The 22,157-nt window shown below is 37.2% G+C and overlaps 4 protein-coding genes and 1 pseudogene across 8 annotated transcripts in view; 2 read left to right on the plus strand and 3 right to left on the minus strand.

Annotated features, from left to right (window-relative positions):
* The window catches only part of LOC110049151 (uncharacterized), a 14,881-nt gene extending 7,120 nt beyond the window's left edge, over nt 1-7,761 (minus strand). The window contains exons 1-4 of one of the 5 annotated variants that reach the window (XM_089271700.1): nt 7,640-7,761; nt 3,193-3,498; nt 1,273-1,563; nt 16-336 (exon numbers count right to left, since the gene is read on the minus strand). In XM_089271700.1, coding sequence (XP_089127826.1) covers nt 16-336; nt 1,273-1,563; nt 3,193-3,498; nt 7,640-7,676 — 955 coding nt within the window. In that variant the 5' untranslated portion in view covers nt 7,677-7,761. Of the gene's footprint in view, nt 1-15; nt 337-1,272; nt 1,564-3,192; nt 3,499-4,602; nt 4,625-5,172; nt 5,399-7,639 lie in introns of those variants that run through there. The other 4 variants (XM_089271702.1, XM_089271699.1, XM_089271701.1 and 1 more) reach the window with 4 other exon arrangements.
* An 863-nt stretch (nt 7,762-8,624) lies between these two features.
* Nucleotides 8,625-10,012, minus strand: LOC110049161 (adenosine receptor A2a-like; annotated as a pseudogene).
* Nucleotides 10,013-12,233: 2,221 nt separating this feature from the next.
* LOC149105920 (uncharacterized) lies at nt 12,234-13,070 on the plus strand. The gene is made up of 2 exons (XM_089272401.1): nt 12,234-12,351; nt 12,799-13,070. Exons 1-2 carry the CDS (start codon nt 12,234-12,236, stop codon nt 13,068-13,070), a joined length of 390 nt encoding a protein of 129 aa, XP_089128527.1.
* A 903-nt stretch (nt 13,071-13,973) lies between these two features.
* On the plus strand, nt 13,974-16,891 carry LOC110049113 (neuronal pentraxin-2-like; the record flags this gene model as incomplete). The annotated part of the gene is made up of 2 exons (XM_089272402.1): nt 13,974-14,216; nt 15,125-16,891. Coding segments are annotated over 2 exons (711 nt in total), but the record flags the coding sequence as incomplete, so codon positions are not given.
* LOC149105921 (uncharacterized) lies at nt 16,632-20,130 on the minus strand. Its single transcript, XM_089271713.1, has 5 exons — nt 19,979-20,130; nt 19,052-19,206; nt 18,009-18,245; nt 17,292-17,519; nt 16,632-16,760 (listed from the first exon to the last, which is right to left on the minus strand). Exons 1-5 carry the CDS (start codon nt 20,128-20,130, stop codon nt 16,678-16,680), a joined length of 855 nt encoding a protein of 284 aa, XP_089127839.1. The 3' UTR covers nt 16,632-16,677.
* Nucleotides 20,131-22,157: the final 2,027 nt, after the last annotated feature.

The raw sequence follows: 22,157 nt of genomic DNA on the forward strand, positions 1-22,157 counted from the left end.
TCCCAAATAACTCACCTTTGGAGATGACACGTAGTCGTCTTGGAATCTCTGCAAATCCCTTGGAGGTGTTTATTCCACAAAGGTACATTCCTTGATCCGTTCGTAAAACATCGAGTATAGTCATCGCCATCTTTACGGCGTTGGGTAAAACCTGTTTGGAAAATTTGAATTTTTGTGATGCGTTCACAATCAAATCGTTGTATTTCCAGTAGGTGGAGGCAGTCTCCTCTTTGCATTCTGTTTTGACGCAAATACATTCCAGAGTTGCATTTCTACCCTCGATTGTCACAGTGCCCTGCTGGTCAATATAATCATTCTTTATCATCTTGTCTCCTCCTATTAGAAAATAAAAGTAATATTTCAGCTACAAAACCGTTTTTTATCAACTGATGTCAAGACTTAAGCTTCTTTGTGACTACACAAAAAAAATTAATTGAGAATTCTAGATCAGGGTTATTCATTTGTATTGCCCAAAAATGGAAAATACTCTGATTAAAAGACCTTTTAGCAATGTTTTCAATATATTCTTGATATTTTCTTTTAATATCTTGAAGTTTCCCATTGTTTTTCTACGTTTTTCACTCTCAGTAGTCAATGACCCGGAAGTTTGTAATGTTTATCTACCTTTATTAAGTTGGTAATAAAAATAATAATAAAAGTTTTAAAGCAGTAATTGTAGCAAATGAAATAAGCCGGCTATTTCCGAGTTGTCCATTGTGTGAAAACGAATTTTCATACTAGCACCTTCATTTTGATGCAAATCAATCACCGCTTCACGTGGCCAATTTACATAAAAAAAGTTTCGCAAGAGGACTCGCTTTTAACCCGAGGAAATAGGCAACTCGGAAATAATGTATTTATCAACAAATGATCCATTTTGAAAGCAGATGTGAACTCACCTAATTGGGAAATTGAGAGTGAGAGGATTAAGCCACATTACATTTGCTTACGTTTCGCTAATAACTTAACTTCTCAAACTCCTTAAAGATTCATCATGTTTAAACGAAGGAAGTCATGACCGTGACGGTGTTTGAATATCTGATTTCAATCAAAGATTTTTCTGATTTTATTCCTCCGGTTTCTTCTTAGTTTTAGTTTCGATTGAGAAGATATATCAAACACTCAAGACTGTGTTTGACCACATTTCCAAACACCACGAAGTTCGTCAAAAACACCCCACTACGCGTCGTATTTTCAACTCTCTCCTCGGTGTTTGGAAACGTGGTCAAATACTGTCTTTCTCGCTTGATATATAACGTGCAGCTCACTTACTTTTCACCATGATATTAACGTACTCCTCAGAGGTCCCTAATGTGTTATTAGCACGGCAGGAATAAGTACCATGATGATATCCTTCAATAGCTAGTATTTTCATCCACAACTGGTTAATATCTGATTTTCTTATCATGTACGAGTGAAGGTAATCTCCATCATGAATCTTGGAACCATTTCTCCACCATGATAAACTTGGCACAGGCCACCCACTTGCTTCACAAACCAGCTTAGGCGTGGTATTAGCTTCAGCTTCTATGACAGGTGACAGCTTTCTCAGTTTTGGCTTACCTATCAAAAGTAAAGACATTAAAATTATCAAAACAAAAACAAAAAAGCGAAGTTCCCGTACCAGACATGCATCGTGTGGTACACTTACTTAATGCTAGTGAGGTTAAAAAATCATATATTACTTGCTTACAAATAATTTTGAAATAATTTATCCCTCTTACGTATTCACCTTTGAAAATATTTACTCAAACTAACCAGCTGTTAGGCCCGTCTGTTCGAGTTATTTTGAAAGGCTCTGAATACTTAAATGAGCGCTTTTCCTACCCTATTCAATAATTTAAAGTTGATGAATTTTCTCATCCAGTAAGTAATTATTTTGCCCGGTATAAATTAAAATACCGCATTCAATCAGAACAAAACAAGTACGTGTACTTTGCCCAACCTTTTATAACTTCTTTAAATGTCATTTTCCCGACATTTTTTTTTTCTAACTTTGCAGTCGTTAATATTTACAATTCTCCAAAAATAGCTTTAAAGCAGGATACCGCAACCAATACAACTTCCTTCCCAGGCCTTTTCAAATTTCAAGAGTAAAGCAGCCCTGGAAACGAAATTGTATACAATTTACGGGAACTGTACGTGGTTGAAATTAAAATTTCTTTTTCGCCGGGATGTGTTTCTTTGCTCACCAGTACCACTCATCACTGATCAATTCATCTCTAAAAGGTCAATGTACAAACTTGAGCCACACCCAAAAATATCGATTCTGGTACCGGAGGTGGGTATTGAGGGTACACAAAAGTTTCCACGAGGATTTCTTTCACTTTAACATGGTGTACACCGAGAATATATGTTTTTATTAATAAGAAATTCAGGTGAATTTTCCATTATTGGCCATCGGACAAGAAACTGCTCATAGCTAGCAAAATGGTGGCCTCCAAGTTTTGGTTCCGGATTCCAACTTTCGCCGGCCATTTTCCCCCGCCTGCTTTCCCCTAAACTTGTTCACAGTTTCTTTCTTTTCCCCTCCGTGCTCGCGCTACCAGGTCTCTCACGGTTCCTTTTGCGGGCCATTGATCAGACCAAAGACTGGGAACTAACTACTGACGAGTTTAGCAGAGGAACATGATCTGCAATCACCTCTGCTTGTCATCAATCTTTTTTTGACATGTTTCTGAAATCCTCAGGCCGGCCAACCCCAAAATAATTGGTAAATTAAACTTAGAAGCTGATAAGCAAGAACATATGTCATTGAGCCGTCAGAATGGATCAAAACATGAACAAATGGCGGCGATACCGAGTCTTCACTGTAATTTAACATTTTGTAGACTGAGAGGAGTCTCTATTTTGCTCTATTTCTACGTGGAAGAAGGAAAAAAACTCAGCGAACCGGCAAGATATACCAGAGGCGGAACGTTTTCGTGTTTTTCCCCGCAAATGCTCGAGCAAAAGAGACTGCTCGCAATCTAGCGTATTTTTTTTTTTTTCGGAGGAGGAGGAGAAGGAGGGGAGGTTACACTTTCACTGCAATTGAAACTCTACGACAACCCCCGCTTCTAAACTTCCTGGATCCACCATTGCATTGGCATAATGGCTTTGGCCTCCGTCAATAAGGCGAAAAACAACCAAGTGTAATAAAGCCGGAATATTCTACCATTTTTAATCAGAAACCACATAAAAGCGCCTTACTTGGTTGAACGGAACAAGAAAAGACATGCTGGCCACGTTTCGCTACGCATGTAAATTTACCGACGTCTTGAATAGAGGTTGAATTACTGTAAAGAACAGCTGCAGACCATTTCTTGCGTTTTGCTGAATCCACCAGTGTGTTGTTTAGAACGGGCTGCTTGTTTCTTTTCCAGCTAACGGTATCAACTGAACGGCCATTAAATGTGCAGTTAAGAACTAAAATTACCGCTGTGGGATGTTTGGTGAGATTCCTGTCCCCTGGAGTGATAGCGCATCCTGAATCCACGGAATAGCACTTGCAGAGCACTGAAAATAAATGATTAAGAAAAAAAAGTTACTTGTTTGATAGCCCTTGGACATCTTTTTTAAAAAGACTAACAAATATAATTGTTAAGAATAAATAAGGGAAAATGTAAAAACATTTATTTGCCAAGCAGTTTCCTAAGGAATCATTTTTTACAATCTATGTCCATGCAGGGCATTGTTTGGTCTTGCCTCAACCTGATCACAACCTTAGCTTAGACAAAATGTTTTTCAAACAGCTTCAGGCAATTTAATACGGAACTTCGAATATTGGTTGTTTCATGGTAGAAATGTGTAGTGTATATTTCACCAAAATGACTGAGAAGTAGTTATACTGATCTATGCTTCAACCAGACATCCCAAATCTTCTTGCTGTTAGTCTACATTCACGCCGTGTTAATTGCTGTTTACACGCCTCATGCAGGACAAGGGAAGCCCTAGGTTTTACATGTATGAATAATATCACCATAGAGCCAGCAGGGTTCTTAAAAATAGATTTTTCAGGCCTGGCAGGTGTATACGTAGTCTTTTCCTTGAATGTTTAACATGTTTTAAAAATCGGCTATAGGGTTTTGTCTTCTACGGGTAACAAGCATCGTAAGATGAAAACAAAAATCATTACTATATTGAAGTATGATGGAAGCTATAAAATGTTGCAACCTTCCAGCCCATTCTAAAGAATTCACAAATCAAGCTTGTATTGCTTTTTCTACATTTTCAATTTCAATTTCGCCTGTAAACCACTTTGAAATTGTAATTTTGTGTCCCTTAGTTTCAGTCCAATATGTCGGGTCTGATTAATTCATCTTTCACGTATATTTATCATTGAGCAATAAATGCAGTTTGGTTATATTCAATGTTGTATACCGCTTTTGCACCGTTGCAATTTTCGTAACAAAAAAAAATAAAATAAACATCGCAAAATGTATCTAGAAAACTAACTTGTATTTAAAGCTATATATTCGACCGGTCTTGTATCCTAAGGAACATGAATTTTCTCGAGCAGATTTCCTCTGTTGACGCCAGCTCAAGGCCACCCATGCAAATTTTTTCAGCACCTACGATGCAAACAGAGACAGCTGCAGCAGAAGAATCTGGAATCCTTACCTCTTCCAGTTTGATCATGAAAATCAAGAGCAAGTTTGTATTTTCCCAAATTTATCCCCAGTTTTTGCTGAAATTTTCGAGCTGTTAATAAGCTGCGATAGCCTGCTCTGGCCCGTTTCTGTTTGTTGCAGCATAAAACTTACTCAAATATCGACATCATTGTTTAGATCGATTTTTCGATAAGTCGTATTATTCATAAGAACAAATTCGGTCACGCTATAAAATAGTATTTTCTCTTTTTAATAGCTTACCAACTGGCAAAAGTTCTCGGTAATTAATAAGAATTTTTTGGCGGATTCGATGAATTATTCGTAGCCTATTCTCAGTGTAGGATTATATTCCCGGTCTTCTAAAGCGTTTATAAAATGTAGACATTTTATAAGTGAAATTTGCATCAAATAATACACATATTTAGTAAGGGTTTAGTTGACCTGGAACAGTTTTATGTTTCACTAAAATATTTTTTGTGAGAGCTGATGTTATCTATTGATGCAATACTCCAGTATAGTAACTTATAAGTTACTGAGTTTTAGCATTGTACGACAAATTCAAATTCAACTCAACACTTACCCAGGAGGATCAGTCGTAGAGAAATCAGCTTTAGAAATTGCTTGGACATTCTGTTTACTCTATAAGGCATAAAGTGCCGCTTGATTCAGCCACACAACATAGGGACATGAATATACTGTGAATGGAAGCTTCAAGCAAAATTAAATCATGTATGCCGGCGATCCTCTATACTCTGAAGTCTTGAGTGCAATTCTCTTATTACGTCTGCGCGGTTTTTAAACCACCTCCTCAAGTGACAGGATAACAAATTGCCATTCTTGACAACCATCTGTTTCCTGTCTGTTCATGTTTTTGTCTAATTTCGTTTCCTTTCGTAAACATGGCTGGGGGTAAAGAGAAATTCTAAAACTATAATTTCTACAGTCCCAGCATGAACGCAAATAAAGACAAGCTAATATTGAAGGATTTTATCTTGCACTAAAAAGGTTTTTTTCACATGTTGATAATTGCATGGGTTTGTTTGAGTGACAGAAGGATGGATAAATAGCATAATAAATTTTGTTCTCATTTTAGGTATGACTTAATCGTCTTCCGCTGAGAAACTTTCACAGGAAAACAATTTCAAAACTTTCAACAACGGATGTGAAAAAACCCGCAACTGCCCTTTGAAAAGCTGGCACGCGATGATTAAATTCAGGAGAGTTTTTATCACTTTTTTTACCTTCTAGCAAATGCTACATTGATAAGCTGATACGTAGATCTCGAGTGAAAGGGCATATTACCAGGGGGGTGCTCTCTTATATGGGCTATATAGGTATGTGCCGCCCGAAAGGGTACGGTTTTTTAGCCGTTTTGGTCAGAAATAGGGTATTGATTTTGGCCATTTTGGTCTGTGTACTCTAGTCTTCAATTGGGAATGTTTTTCAGAAGAAGCCCGGCTTTTTCATCATAATCGATGGAACCATAAAGCCCCTCACAATGCCTTTAACATCGGTCTGAACTAGGTAACTAATTATGAGACAGGTCTGAAACAGGGTATTGATTTAGGGGTCAGGGGCCCGTTTCTCGAAAGCCCCGGAAACTTTTCGGGCCCGGAAAGCCATAGCAAAATCTCGAACCTTGCGATTACAGAGCTGTTTTATTTACGTATTCTTAATATGAACAGAGGTTCTCCACACACAAGAAGTTTCAGGCGTATACGCCTCTCCGTTTTTAGATACAGATGAACTAAAAATCTCTTTACGGACCCGAAAAGTTTCCGGGACTTTCGAGAAACGGGCCCCAGGTCTTAAATAGCGTGTCGAATATTTGGTCAGGTCATACATGGGGTAGGGAAAATCGCAGATTTTTGTCTTAAATAAATAAGTAATTTGGGGAAGCGGGCCGAACACTCCATCCAATTGTCCTGTGAGTACTTCCCCCCCCCCCCCCAAACACCTTCCGCCCGCCCGCCTCCGGGCATATTACTCAAAACGATTAAAAACTATCCGATCTGACCTGCAGCCCCTGCTAAAAGATGCCTAACAGAAGACGACTATTGTCACATCTGAGTTGCTGTTTGCACAAAAGACGAAACTGTTTTATTCGATTCAATGCTGTAAGTTGAATGTAACACAGTGCTCTGCTTATAAACAATAAGTTTTGATAATAAAGATATAGTAATATGCATACGGCTTGTGCTAAAACCTTACAGCTTGATACAGGCTTGCAAGCTGTCTACTGAATAAAAATAGGCAAGTATGAGATAAATGATATGATAAAGCAGTTTTTTCTTTAACACGTCGTTTTAGGAAACCTAACCTTTCTTCATTTGAAGTATAGCTTAAGCTTGTGTCAATAAATTATTTAAATTTCTAAAATGATTTCAATTCCTTTTTATAAAACAGGACAGTAACCAGAAAAAAATTATGACTGAAGCAAAACAACTGAGAAGAAAAGAAATTATTTCATAATGCTAAATACTAAATTTGTCCTTTTTATCGAGTCATTTATCCCATTTATCAGACGTACTGGGGGAAGAATAGAGGGGGGCTCCAATATGGGGTTCGGCTATTACAGCTAACAATTAATATTTTGTCTTATTACCGCTAAAGGTTAATTTACTTTCCTTACGCTTATCAGAAGTCTAAGAAATTAATTACCATTGTTTCAAAAGTTAAAAATTAACTTTCGTTGTTTTCAAGAAGTTAAAAACTTTTTTTGATTACCGAGAAACATACCGTTTAAGGTCTACCAAGCTGAAGTTGTCTGCCAATTCACTGCCAATTCGCCATCTGCCAATTCGACCGGCTGAAACTGTCTGCCAATTCGATTTAAAATTCAGTAGTGGAAATTACAACATAAAATCATTTAAATATCTTTACCAATTGCTCAAAAACAATTTCTAGCTGCATTGAAAGCTATTAATTTGCGCCAAACGCTCACGTAAATTTGTAAAAAGATGCTGTAAATATCCTTTGTTCAGAAGTGAATAACTCGTTGCGTGACTTTTCAATTGACATCAACGTGGTATCATTTTAAAGCTTACCGTATTGTAAGTCCATCTCAACGGCTTCTACACCCATCTCAACGCAATTACTATCGAAAAATTGCACCCGAACATCGTGCTTTCATAACATACACACTTGTACTGGCTTTTCCGGAAGAGAATAACTCGGCACGTGACTTTTCAATTGACAACAACTTGGTATCACTGTAAAACTCAGCTTTCAAACGATACCAAGTTGTTGTCAATTGAAAAGTCACGCAACGAGTTATTCACTTCTGAACAAAGGATATTTACAGCATCTTTTTACAAATTTACGTGAGCGTTTGGCGCAAATTAATAGCTTTCAATGCAGCTAGAAATTGTTTTTGAGCAATTGGTAAAGATATTTAAATGATTTTATGTTGTAATTTCCACTACTGAATTTTAAATCGAATTGGCAGACAGTTTCAGCCGGTCGAATTGGCAGATGGCGAATTGGCAGTGAATTGGCAGACAACTTCAGCTTGGTTTAAGGTCTTAGGATCATCCCAGGATTGAAAAAGCTTACTTCTTAGTCTCCCGCCTTTCCCTGCGCTACGAAGCCATAAGACAAGATACAAAAAAGTCCTGACCAGAGATCGTAAGACTCTCACTTTCGTGGCTAAAATTTTCTTTCGGTTAACAGTTTTTATGACTAACGGTTAAAATGTTCCAATTTTTACCCCTAACGGCTAAATTTTTGGCTCGTTTTACGGCGACCTGGTGACCTCCCCCCCCCCCTCCCCCTTGAGACTCTCGTAAAGGGGGAGGGGAGGGAGGTGGAAACAAAACTTACTCGTTCAACGAGGTGTGCGGTTTTGATTGGTCAATATATTTAGTCTGTCCCAGGCATGGAGCATGGAACACGCTATATTTCATCAGAAGACAAATGACACTCGACAAGACTCAGAATAAAACAAAAAAACAAAAAAAAAAATGCTGAGTCTTGTCGAGTGACTCAGCATTTGATTGCTGTTCGATTGTGATCCTACCTCTTCTTGTAACATTCCATATTTAATTCATTTTAATTTTTAAACGGAAATTAAAGTGAGTACTCTATTGCATAAGTGATCGTACATGGTTTGGTTTCCTATAATTCAATTTCATCTATCAATGGAAACTGGAAGGAACTTGATTAGAATGTACAATTAGCAAATACAAATCATTTGAAAGTGACACCTTACTATGGAAACATAGACAAGCGAATATAACATGTGCGTGCAAACACGTCTGATGAACTGTACTATACTAAGGTGTATTTACTTCCTGTTCAGCTGGAATTTGACGAGCTAATGGCTTCTATTCGCTGGTTACGTCTTATTTTTAGCATACTTTTGAAAACTACTCTGAACTTTGAAAGCCGCCAAGCATATAGGAACGGATTGAGCAGAGATTTCATGGTGAAGATGTAATGGCAAACAAGTACATTTCGTACGATTTGTGATCTTCACATGTTGGACAGGCTCCAATCACTTGATAGAAGACAAACCAAGGGGTGAGACAAAACAGAAATAGACACAAAGCTACCAACATCGCCTTGGTCATGTTTCGCTCTCTTCTGTAAGCATTCATTACAAGTCTCCCTGACTCGTCAAGGTTGCTCGATGCGGCGCTCTTTCGATGCCTTCTCAGAACGCAGTATAGACGAAAGTAAAACACGACGCTGCTGATTGACGGCAGCACAGTGTGGGCCCCAGATATGACATTTATGAGCACAATCGAGTAGTTAAGTTCCCTTAACACTGTGCGATACGACATGTAGATACTGCTATAGGGCCAGATTATCATAATCCAAAAAAACACTCGTTTCTTTGTCACTGTTGCGCTGTACTGTAATGGCTTCGCCACGGCTATATATCGATCGAACGACAAAGCGACTACATGAAAAAGCGACGAAACCAGGAACAATGAACTCACTGCTTCAATTGAATGAACAGCTCTAGAGGAAAATGTTAAAATCCACCAAGCACATAAGGGTTCTTGTACTAAACCCACGAAAAAATCGGCCACAGCTTGACTCGCAATGAGAAGATTCGACGGCACCCTCTGTAAATTTCTGTTGGGGTCTCTCCATACTGCAAGAACTACCAGGGCGTTTGCGAAAGAAGTGGCTGTTGCCGTGAGGACGACCAATACCGCCCAAAAGTATTTGAGATCAAAGTTAGCTTCTTTCCAAGGCGTGCTTAATGGATCGTAAAAGTCGTCTTCCATCTTCATCAAACTTAAAGGTTGTTCTTTGTCCGCATGTTTGAAGAACAATGAAATTCGATTCCTTTTGTATGTTTTGCACGTTTATCGCTTGCAATTCTTAACTGTTAGTTTAAGAAAGCAAACATCCCTTTTAATATCTAACGCAATCAGGAATCAAACCCGTCAGCTGAATCTAGTGGAGTATTCTTTGATTCTTGCTAACGCTTATAATCTGTCAAAAAATAATTGTTGTTGAATATTTGGTGTCAATAAATTATTTTTCGTGCTAAATCGTTTAATTTAAACTTGTATCTTTTTTCCCTTGAATAATCTGGTCCTGATGATTTTACCTCTACCATTAATATTAAAAATAATACATTTGTATCTTTTTGTAATTGATTTGATTATCAGTTTTATCTTTTTTTCCGTTCGAAAGCGTTAGTTTAAGAAGGCAAGCATCTTTTAACTTTACAGACAATCAAAGATCTAAGCAGCAGCTGTGTTTTTTTACGTTGGCCGATTCTTTTCACTTTGACCGATGACCTGTCAAACCAATGCTACTGCGATTACCAAAGTGATATAAGAAATTTTTGACATGTGTTTTCAATTTTTAGTTAAGTTTGATTTTCGAGGAGAAATGACTTTGTTATTTCATTTTAATGCTCGCTTTTTCCTCAATTTAGTTATACTAAGCTTGCACTAAACTGATGCGAAAAATAATAATTCTTTTAATTCAAATGCAAGAATATTAGGAACTAAAAATGGAGTCAGTTTATTTAAACAGATCGCCTACCGTTTCTATATAAAATTAAGAAACTAAGACTCACTCATTTCCGATTTGTAAAGAAGAGTATCCCTGATTTCAAGGTTATTTCATTTCGACAAATCTATACACGTTCACTGAAAAAAATACCAAATTAAATGCAAATAATATTCTTATGGCTTAGTTATATCCGGGCTGTCGCGGTAAATCTGAAATTTACGAAAATGGATGTTAATCTCGATTTTTGTTGTTAACGTGGTATTAGTGGGATTTTGAACTGGTATGAGTAGCTAGCTATTCCTCGTATGTTAATATGAAAAAAGGATTTCATAAAAAAGAAAAAAAATGAACTAGAACCATTAATTAAGAATCAAATGGCTAAAGATGTATCAAAAAGGAGGTTGGATTAATCAACGCGGAGATGTCAGGACCGACATCATACAATTAACCAATCATTACTTTATCAAATGTAAGTCTCTAGACACAAGACTTGATTCGTCAGTTTCCATTCATATTTTAACCTCTACCTACTAAGCTCAAATCAGCGTCATCATTTCGATATTCTGAGGGTGATAAGTCTCCAAAACGTGAATTAGATACCAGACTTAGATGTTTACCCTAAGCCCCGCCAAAGGGTAAACATGTAAACATTTGAATAAAAGGAGTTTGAGGAAATTCAACGAAACGCTAGATCAAAATTGGATAGGTGTAACTCCAAAGGGATCACCCAAAGAGATTAACAACTTTTATAAGTAAAAATATCACTGAACAAACCTGAAAATTTACTACAAGTCATCTTTAATCAATAAATTTTTCAAAGCGTTAAGTTAAGCATCGTCTACTATTGGTTGAGAATCTGTGAGTCTAATATTAATTGTTGTTGTCGCTTTCGATTATTATTGGGGCTACGCCACAATATTGTGAATTTGAAGATGTTATTTTGGGTTTATTTAACTCTATATCTGTATTTATGCAACGTAGAAATGCCTTGCAAACGTACGTAAAGTTGTCAGCCTTAACGTTTTCTTACTTTTCTTTGTGTGTAGTGAAATATGTGCAATTAATCTTCCTTTTCTTAAACACCATAAGCGTCCCTAAGCACTAATATTGAAACACTAAGATCAACACTAAAGCTTTACAAATTTTGCGTGCGTATGATAGGCGAATATATTGGTTTTGTTCCACCTAATGCAATTAAAGGAAGGAAGTGAAGTTAATGCAATTAAATTAGAAAAATAATTAATAACTTTTGTTCACCTTGCATGATGGCGCCCTTGTAGTTCTACGTTAAAAGAAACTCTTTAGAATTTTTTTCTTGTTAAGAACTATGATATTAAAACGTTATTCACGTCTTTGTGCTGTCTGCTAATAACGTTAAATTAAATCGATGTTGCATTCAGTCAATTTGCGGATAAGAATAGCGAAACGGATGTCTTGACCAAGGTAGAAAAAGTAATTATGAGGTGGAAAAATACATCATTAAGCACTGGAGCGATTTTGGGAAAGCTTCTCGCAGACGATAACCCGCCATCAAGAAATATATTTAAACTATTCACGTGTAAGAAACGTTTTGTTGACTTTTGAATTCAATTCCTGGGACTGTTTATATTTCCCAACTTATCTCTCATTATAACATATTAATATATTTTCCTTTTTTAAAGAATGAAATTTTCAAGGCATCTGTGGTTATCCGCTGTTCGCTTTGTTGCCTTCATCTGCGTCGTTGCTGGCACACAAAGAGACGAGAATTCCAGGTGTACAATTTTTACAGCATATCCAGGTAATCTCTAAAAAAGAAAAATCATTACTTCTGCCGGACATTTATAGAGAAGCTCCGTCCATATGTTTCAGGATTGCTGAAAGAAATCAAAGTTTGCGGCGTTATTTGAGTCACGCCAAAGTACACTAATATTTGTTTCTATATTAGGGAGACTAGAGAATTCTGAGGGCTGGTCAGCAATGCCGCAAACTAATTTTAGCAGGAAGCAATTACGAGTATTTTTCCTCCTTTGGTACTCGAAAGGAGCTTTTAGGGTATCAAGTTATTAGACCAAGACCACAACACAGTGATGCCGACCAGGGCTGGAACCCGGGCCCCCAAATCAGGACCCACCGCCCATTTCGCCTTAAAAATAACCGTGATAAACTTAGGGCTTTCGAAAATAGATTTACTCTTATCCTGAAAGGCAAAATTTTTATGTCGTGAGCTGATGACTTTTTTTTTCAGGCCATGTTCTGAAGAATCACACTGTTGCTCTGTACCACGTGACATCAGAAATGGCTTGTGGTTTGAAGTGCTTACAACATGACACGTGCAAATCATATAACTACAAACCAATCAGCGTCGAGCAAAGTAAAGTTTGCGAGCTGAAGGACGCAAACAGAGTCACGTGTCCCTCGTGTTTTGTGAAAGAACTAAACACAACTTACTACGAAGATATCAAGGTACTAAACATTAAAAAGGATATCTCTGAGTCCAGACAATTACAAAAAATATAATAAAATTGCATATTTATACTGTAAGTTTTTAAATTGAATTTACTTGCTTTAGAGCTAATTTGAACGTTTAGTGTTTTATTACAGATTTACTCGTAGCAGCTTGTTGCAAGCAGAACGAAATGATAGTTTCTTCGTTTTCTGTTTTGTTTTTTCAGTTGTCGTTGTTCAAGATTCAGGTTGCTGAAAATATCTCGATCAATTACGGTACGTGACATCCAACTCCTTGTGAGTACTGAAAAGAAATTGCGCTCATAGATTAATGAACGTACCAATTAAAATAAGGAAATTATTCCCAACCGTCTCTACCAAATGGTAAACAATATATTCAAGACATGCATAGCACTTGATAAATTTAGTGTCCTTGCCTTTAAATAATAGGCGAGATCCTCAAGGTCGTACATTTTCTGTTAATTCGACTACACTTTGGAAGTTTATTGCATAAAGACAAGGATCTTTCCAGATCTGAAATACCTACAAAATGCATTTTTAGTATAACGACAGCAAAATTGGATATTTTTCAGTTTGGAAACGTAACTGCAGGACAAGTACTAGTTCTCTTGTTTTTCCTTCTGACTTCAATTTCAACTGAGTTCAACGTTTTTTCTTTTTGCTTCTGTCGGAACATAACATATATCTTTTCTTTTTTCTCTTTTTTTAATGTTCCGATTTTATATCTCTGGATGGGATTCAACTGAAATTTTAACTGATAGCATAGAAATTACGCTTTTTTTTAACCCATAGCTGATATCTGAGGTAGTCTGCAAAATTTACCAATAGCTGAGAAATAGGCTGAAATTTGTGTTGATAGATGAGAAATCTCCAAGAATTTAACTGATAACTGGGATTCCAGTATCTAGACCTTCGAGGAGCTTCGTGTTTCTCGTTGCCGTTGTGATGCCCTGATATGTCTCTTGTTGCACTTTGATAGAGCCTCTGGGCTACGATGTGATCTTTCCAAGCAAAGATAACTTCAGCTATCTGGATCAGAACTTACCGCCATCAATCGACTTACGAGAGTTCACTCTATGCTTCTGGATGAAGACCGCTGACCACGAACATGGCACTATATTCAGTTACGCTCTGCCCCAAACCTTAAACCAACTCCTCATTAAAAAGGATTCTTTTTTCGTCAATGATTGTTATGAGTGAGTTTGTACATTACGGAAAAACCCGCGTGTAAGAACCTACATTTTTTGAAGTCTGGCAAAATCAGTCCTTGTATTTTGGGGTAGTTATGTTATTGGCAATTAAATTTTATAGGCTAACAGTAATTATCATTAGGTCCTTCAATCTCTATAGCAGAGATATAGTTGTTAAACAAATTGTGGTTTGGTTCTTAAATGCACAGTATTCATTATGATAAGCCTAACACAACTGAGTACAGCATATAGTAGTGTTGCCTCTAAAACAAGAGTTCATAATTTAACTGTAACCCACATATTAATTATAAATACCTGCTTGATCTTACTTGGCTAAAAAGGTTCTTATATTTTTGGGTTTTAAAATCGCAAATTTCTGCAGCAGGTTCTTAAACCAATGGGTTCTTACACACTAGTTTGTACTGTATATCATTTTGCTTTGCTGACATCAATATAGTTAATGTAGTTAACAAGTCAAACAAGGTAAATAAAGACATTTCTATGAAAGCCAGTTTGATCAACAACAGGCGATATAGGGCAACTGTTGAGGACGTCTCTGTTTACATTTTACCTCGTTTGCAAACGACTTTGGGTAGAGAAGGCATCACACTAGATACGAATTCGCTCCAAAAAATTAAACAGCATGGTACAAAGGGAAATGTTTTGCTCTTTGGGTGTAATATTGAAGGAAAGATTGATTTGTAAAAATATCTGTAAAAGCGCCAATGAACCCATGCAGTCTTGTGAAATTTTGACTTTTAAAAACCCAAAAAAGTACTTAATTCATCGTTCTCAAATTCCTTAAGACAGTTAATTGTGCTGCAACTTTTCAATATTAAGAACTGAATCGCTTATGCTAATGAAACAAATATTTCCCTGAACAATCCCTTCCTTTAGAAATGTAAGTTTTGATAGTGTTATATTTGCTTTCATCCCAGAAACACCTCGCTTGGAGTTTATTATGATGGACTATGGCACCCCGTTTGCATTGTTTGGGGGAACAAGAATGGAGTTTGGAAGTTGTTCGCTGATGATGTGATCATTGATTCTGGAATTAATTTCCAGACAGGCCACGTGATCAAGGGGGGAGGAGTGGTAATCATTGGCCAACATCAAGACTTATTCTCAGAAGGAGACCAGAGTGGATTTCAATATTCACAAGGTTTTGTGGGAAGGATCAGTGGAATGAATTTATGGGACTTCATTGTGCCTCAGAAAAAGATACTGCGCATGTCCCAAACGTGTGGCGTGGAAATTGGTAATGTTCTCCAGTGGCTGGATTTTGAGACCAAGTATCATGGTGACGTCATACTGGAGAATCCTTCCTCGTGCCAGATCCCCAGTGCAAAACAAGGAACTAAAAAAACTAAATCCAACCATTAGTATCAGATCATAGATGTTATCCAAATTGATTTTTAACATCTTAACTCCACGCTAGAATAATTATCCATTTTAATTGTGGTTCTGTGCTTGTTTATTACCAGCCTGCTTCTCAATTGCATTGTTATTTTTAAAATAAGATTTTGATGGTACGCTAACCAAATCTTGTTTCAATTAAATAGTAACAGTGGATTGAAGAGAACTCTTATTTTTTTGGAGTTGAGGTAGTTATCCATGCCTTGTTATATTTGTTTGTTAAAATATTGGACCATATGTTCATCTACTTGTCCGTAGACATGTCCACTTACCAATTTGTCTACTTCTCTCCGTGTTTGCCTTTTAAAAATGTTTAATTGTAAATATTTTTTGTTTCTTTCTTTAATATATAACTGAGAAAATTACTTCACTGTGATTGGCTGAGAGCAGGTCAACTGATCGTGTTAATCAGTTAATTTGCACTGCAGTGCAAATTAGCGCGCACCATGCACGCGATCGCAATTTTCTTCGTCGGCAGCCGTTCGTCTCGGGAGACGATGGTGTAGCGCTATGTCGATGCGGAGCATCGTCTCGAGTGGCTATAGAGTCCCACTCTGGAGTGGCAGTCTCTGTTGCAAATAACGCAGACGAAGGAGGATGGTGCTGCAATTGAGGCTGGCCTGGTCTTCCTTCTGGTTCTCAATTTTCTTAGTCATATAATAAATGAGAAATTGGATAATGGCTCTAACAATTAAGGATTTAGACTACTTGTGATATCTGAAATTCTTTCAAATTGCACTCGCCTAAGAAAGGCTCGTGCTATTTTAAGAGAATTTTCAAATACTACTCATGATGTATTCTACGATTATCTATACTTATTTATTATGTTATTTATTTAAAAATGGGTGGCGATGAAACGATTCAATGATGAACAAATTTAAAAAACAATTCCACAAATGTTAACTTTAAATTGTCTACATTCATTAGCAACTGAAATCGAATGCCAATATCACAATATAATTTTTAATTAAACAATCTTCACAGCTTAACAAAAGATGACATTTGACTTATTTTAAAACAATTCGATAACAACAAAATTTCTTTGAATTTCTTTACTTCCAAGGAGCTGGAAATGGTCGTCGTCGAAACGGCTCCATCTGAAGAACGGTACACAGATAAACTCTTCCAAGCGGTCCTGCAAATAATTGGAAATTTTCACTTAGTATTGATCTAAAGAATGATAAGAAACGTTTACTTAATTTACTGCAGCTAAACCGTTTCCATTATACCCGAGTCTTATGTCAATTAAAAAGTTTCACACAGTGCCAGGAGCTCGAGACTGATGAACCTTCTTTTGTGAAGCATTGATGTAATATATCAAACATGAAAGACTGTGTTCGATCACATTTCCAAACACCGAGAAGAGAGTAGAAAATACGACGCCTAGAGGAGTATTTTTGACGAGCTTTGAGGTGTTTGGGAAAGTGATCAAAGACTGTCTTGTGTATTTAATATGTGTTGTAAATCGAAACTAAAACTAAGGAGAAAACGGAGAAATGAGATCGTAAAAATCTATGCTAATTAAGATCAGATATGCAGACACCGTCACGGTCATGATTTCCTTTGTTTAAACTTGATGAATTACTAATGACTTTGAGAAGAAGCATTGAAATTAATGGTGAATCACTAATATTATTACTTTGTCGGTATATATATTTGATCGTACCTGTCAAATATGTTGAGAATGTCGAGTCATACTTCTGAAATTCTCTCAAAGGAATGAGTCCTTTATCAGGGTGTACGCTATCCCGCCGTCCCATGCGCTCCTTGAGCTGCATAACAAGCAGCCTCCAGCCGTCCTTGCGCTGGAGTTGATTGGAAATGTTTAGGAACGTGTTTCTTCTCACGCAATTTTCGCGGTATGTTTCTTCCTCTTTAACTCCTCTGGACCTACCTACGTTAAAAGAAAAAGTAATGGGAAAGCAGTTATTGAACTGGATTTTTAAAAACATTTTTCACTACAACGCTTTGTGATAATTTTATGACCGTCCCATGAAAATGAGCCAAGAAGCTCAGTCGCGTTATTTTCACTAATTTTGGGCATCTGAAAAATTACCTTTAAACTGAAGGAAACTTGAAAATAGTAGTTTACTAAGATAGAAAAACACCAAAGAATAATAATAAGCCACAAAGAAACAAGGAGGTTACGGATGAAAAAGATTAAAACGGATTACAATCGACGAAAAATTTAGGCTAAACGTTTTAAGATGGGCGAACCGACACGTAGCTGCTTTGAGGTTGTTTTTTTTTTTTATCATGATCAAGAAACGCAAATGTTGCGTTGAATGAAAAAATGTTTATTTTAATTTGTTCTTATCATTTTAAAGACAATCTTATGTTCATAAGTTACTTAAGCCTGATACGTGGACGGATTTCAACCTACCTACTAGAAGATTTACACAAGTCACCCTTCTCTTGTGGACGGCTACATGGATAGCTGATCTTCCTGAAGGCATCTTACGACATGGTTGAATGTTAAGACTCATCAGTTTTGATACCACTCCTGCATGACCTCGGTGGCTGGCAATATACAGGGCTACATAGCCACGCTCGTTGAAGATCGTTCGTCTAAACCATCCGTGCCCGCGTATGGTCTCTCTGATTCGAGAATTCATCACACCTGTTCTTGTAATAGAAAATATTTTCTCGGTTTCTATTTCATATTTAGATTATGAACTCCAGACTTCTATTCAAACAATAGCCGGAGTGTTGCTGTGTAGAAATTCGAACTATCGCGTGATAATCGCCCTGCCGAAATTTGTTGTTCTTTAAACAAATATCGTATTTGTCCGAAGAGCAAAACTTCGAGGGCAAATATTAATATGCTAGTTTTAAGAACATCAAATTTCCGAAGAGTAATTATCAGGCCGATAGTTCCGAGACATAAACACTATTGTCTCTATTGTTTATCACTAAATTTTCTTCCACGCGCCTGTTCAAAAATCAACTTTTTTGAATCTATGGATTCAACTTTTTTTACATGAAAGGCGTGAACTCAAATGTTAAATTTGAATCCAAGGCCCCGACCTGGGCTGCCTCGTGTCACTTGTTTAGTGCGAAGAAAACACCTCCACACCAAATAATGCAAGCGTAACGCTAGATCAAGTAGACAGCACACATTTTTACTTCCGTTAACTTTTACGAATAAAATTCGATCCGCCTCGATCTGGGCCGATTCGACCCTTAATTAATGACAATTCATTTTTATAATTTATAACCATTTGCTCACTCTCGAAAAGTGCGCGTTATATGATAGTTTTTAAGGAAGAGAAAAAAAAATTGCTCTATAAATTCAAACATAACAATTTTGTGCCCGAAGAAACGGCGATTATCAATCTGAGAGAAGCACGAGCTTCCTATCGTTCTCTGAAAGTGATCAGCTAAGCAAGTTTCCAGGCGAGATTCTAACATAGAGATTTCACATACCTTTGACGTCACCATAATATGCAGCGTGAATAAGCGGACCCCATTCCGGCCACCATTTTACTTTGAATATTGAATTAGGTACCACGTGATAGAACGACAACTTTTTTCTGTCGTCAATGTCAAGGTCATCTAAATATGTCAAGCGCTGTACCTGACTTTGAGAAAAAAACATACGTTATGAAAAACATAAATAATTAGATATTGTATTGTTTTGAGGAGAGGTTTTATTTTTCCAAAAATTTCAACCGGACTTGCAGCATTTTGCAACAGGAAACTATAAAACAGTAAAGACGGAATCCACCAGAAGTTTGAGTAACGAGTGGACAAAAACCTAGTACCAAGATTATTCACATCGTATTGCAAACTTCTGTACGACTGTTAAATATCTGCTCAAAAAAAATCATTTCTAGCAACACCAGACGTCGAAAACGAATGTTGAACTTCGTATGAAACACTTAAAAGTACTGGTGAAATGAAACTGATGATGAAATTTTGCCTGTGGTTGCACAAGTTCTCTGAACTTTGAAGTTCATTTTCTCTCGTTTCCATGGGAAATTGTTTTCGGTGTTATTTCAGGCAATTATTTATGTATTTACCTTTAAGAAAATATACTAATGACCTTTAAATACTTAAAATTATTCTGGTACCAGATTTTTGTCCACTAAAACCTGAAATTGCTCGATTTTCTATCGGATTTCGTCTTAATTTGAAGCTAAAAGGACAGGCTACCTGTTTTCAGTTTCTTGTTTTTTTAAAAAAAAATCTACCTGGACGACTATTCTTCAAAACTCTAGATTTATGCACTGGGCATGAATGAACAATGATGACATAAACAATTGCAAATTCTCTTCTTTTTTTCGCAAACAAACAGCGTTAAAACGAAGCACCATATCTCAGATCAGGATTCAGATTATCTTTCAGACTTACCGTGGAATGCCACTTGCTAACTCTATTCTATCTTTCAAGGCCAGCACAGTCATCGAAGTTGAGACATCCGTTATTTCAAATGTTTCATCAAAAGGAAAAACAACTTTAACCGCGAAGGAACGATTTTTGGCCGAACTAATCTGTCGAGCCATTACGTGAATTTTTCATTTCTTTAAAAGAATCCCTTTTGTGATGTCATAACGGTGATGAGGTGAAATAAACACCGCGCGCGCCTGTTTTCATGTTTTTATAGTCAGGTCAAGACATTTTTCAAATCACCCCGAGCAACATTGGTGCTCTAAAAACGCATCAAATGTTTTCCGTCCACACCACGCCGGAGGAATTTAAAAACGCAACAATCAGCAGTCATTTTGGTTTTGTGGACCGAAAACTCAGTCAGTCACATGATTATCGTGACAAAATCGTTTCGAATAGCTCCGTTTTCAAACTGTTTTCCGTCCACACGAAAACGAAAAGCCGGCGTTTCCAAATTCCGCCGAATTGAAGAGCGTTTTGGAAAAGCTTCGTTCTCTTGACGGATCACTGTGGATGGTTAGGCCTAACCGTAGAAATAAAGCTACGTTTTCAAATTTCTCCGGTTTGAAGAGCGTTTTTGTGACGGATTAGTGCGGACGGTAGGCCTAACCGTAGAAATAAAGTTTCTCCGCCAAATTGTATTGTTTCACCTCCCAACTCAAATACGTTTTCCGATTGGAAGAGAACGTGTCACGTGTCGTAGGTCAAAACTCACTAACTCCCTTTTGTCATAACTAGGGCATCGATTTGGCCATTTTGGTCTTAAATAGGGTATGGTCCATGTACTCTAGTCTTGAATTGGGTATGTTTTTTAGAAGAAGCTACTTTTTCATCATTATCGATAAGACAATCAACAAAAACCCGTCATAAATTATGTTTAGAGCAACTGTGCTAACCACAACGGCCATAAATATGGTATCGAATTTTTGGTCAGGTCAGAAATAGGGTAGGGAAATTCGCAGAGTTTGGTCATAATTAGGTTAAGGATTTTGGGAACCGGGCCGCACACCCCCACCCAAGTTTTCTGGGAGTAACCCCCCCCCCCCCCCCGGGGCCCTCAACCTGGCTTCGCCTGGGGGAACATTGCATTGCGGTTCTCGGAGAAACAAAACTCAGTTTCCCTTGGAGCCAGTGATCAAGTGCTTATTACGCAACGAAACGTCTGATCAAGAGACGCACTGCCACCACAAAGTTACTATAAGTCGCTTCATTCAGCGTTGTGTAAACGAACGAACGAACGAACGCAGGGACGCTCGCACGGGCGCACGCACGCACGAACGAACGAATGGATACTTTGAAATACAGAGAAGGGGTACATAACAGCAATTTTCTTCCACTCTAATTCATTACTATAACATCTCTTTTATTGACAGTTTTTCCAGTAATTACCAGTTACACAATAATTAAGTCATAACGTCATTATAGTTAACATTTTGTTTACTTATTTTTTCTGTATTAATATTGTTCACTCAATACCTTTTTTATTCACAGTTTTTCCAGTGATTACCAGTGACACAAATGTAATTAAGTTATAAAGTCATTATAATTATTGCTTTTTTCGGGATATTCTTCATTCTGTAGGCTGGATATTTCAATAGCCTTTTTCAGTTATCTAGAATATTAACAATAACCATCTGACCATCTAAATTTCAAATAATATTTCTTAAATAAATTCCTTTAACTTTCAATATATTGGGATCTCTGTTTGAAGAAACATATCATTACAATTGTACCCAATCAAATAAATTACTCACTCTCTCTCTCTCTCTCTCTCTCTCTCTCTCTCTCTCTCTCTCTCTCTCTCTCTCTCTCTCTGTACATTATATATTGCCCTTTTAAGCAATTATTGAAAATGTCACACCTTTTCCAGGGAAGTATTGCGTGATGAACGGAGCATTGTGTGACAAACCAAATAAGGTTACTTTACAAGTGTGACAAACATGGTCTTGTTAATGTTGGGATAAGAAGAATACTTCCAGCAGGTTGTTAAGCATCAAAATTGCTCCCAGAACAGTGCTAACCTTATCGTACAGTTCCAAAAAATATCCATTATCCCCCTCTTCCCCCCCCCCCCCCCCCCCCCAACAGAAGGGATTGGCAATTTCCCAGAGGGACACCAAAATCGTTACATAAATGTATGCAG

Source organism: Orbicella faveolata, unplaced genomic scaffold (assembly GCF_042242905.1).
Source record: "Orbicella faveolata isolate gen_17 unplaced genomic scaffold, um_ofav_v1 contig_34, whole genome shotgun sequence".
NCBI classification, from domain to species: Eukaryota; Metazoa; Cnidaria; class Anthozoa; order Scleractinia; family Merulinidae; genus Orbicella; species Orbicella faveolata.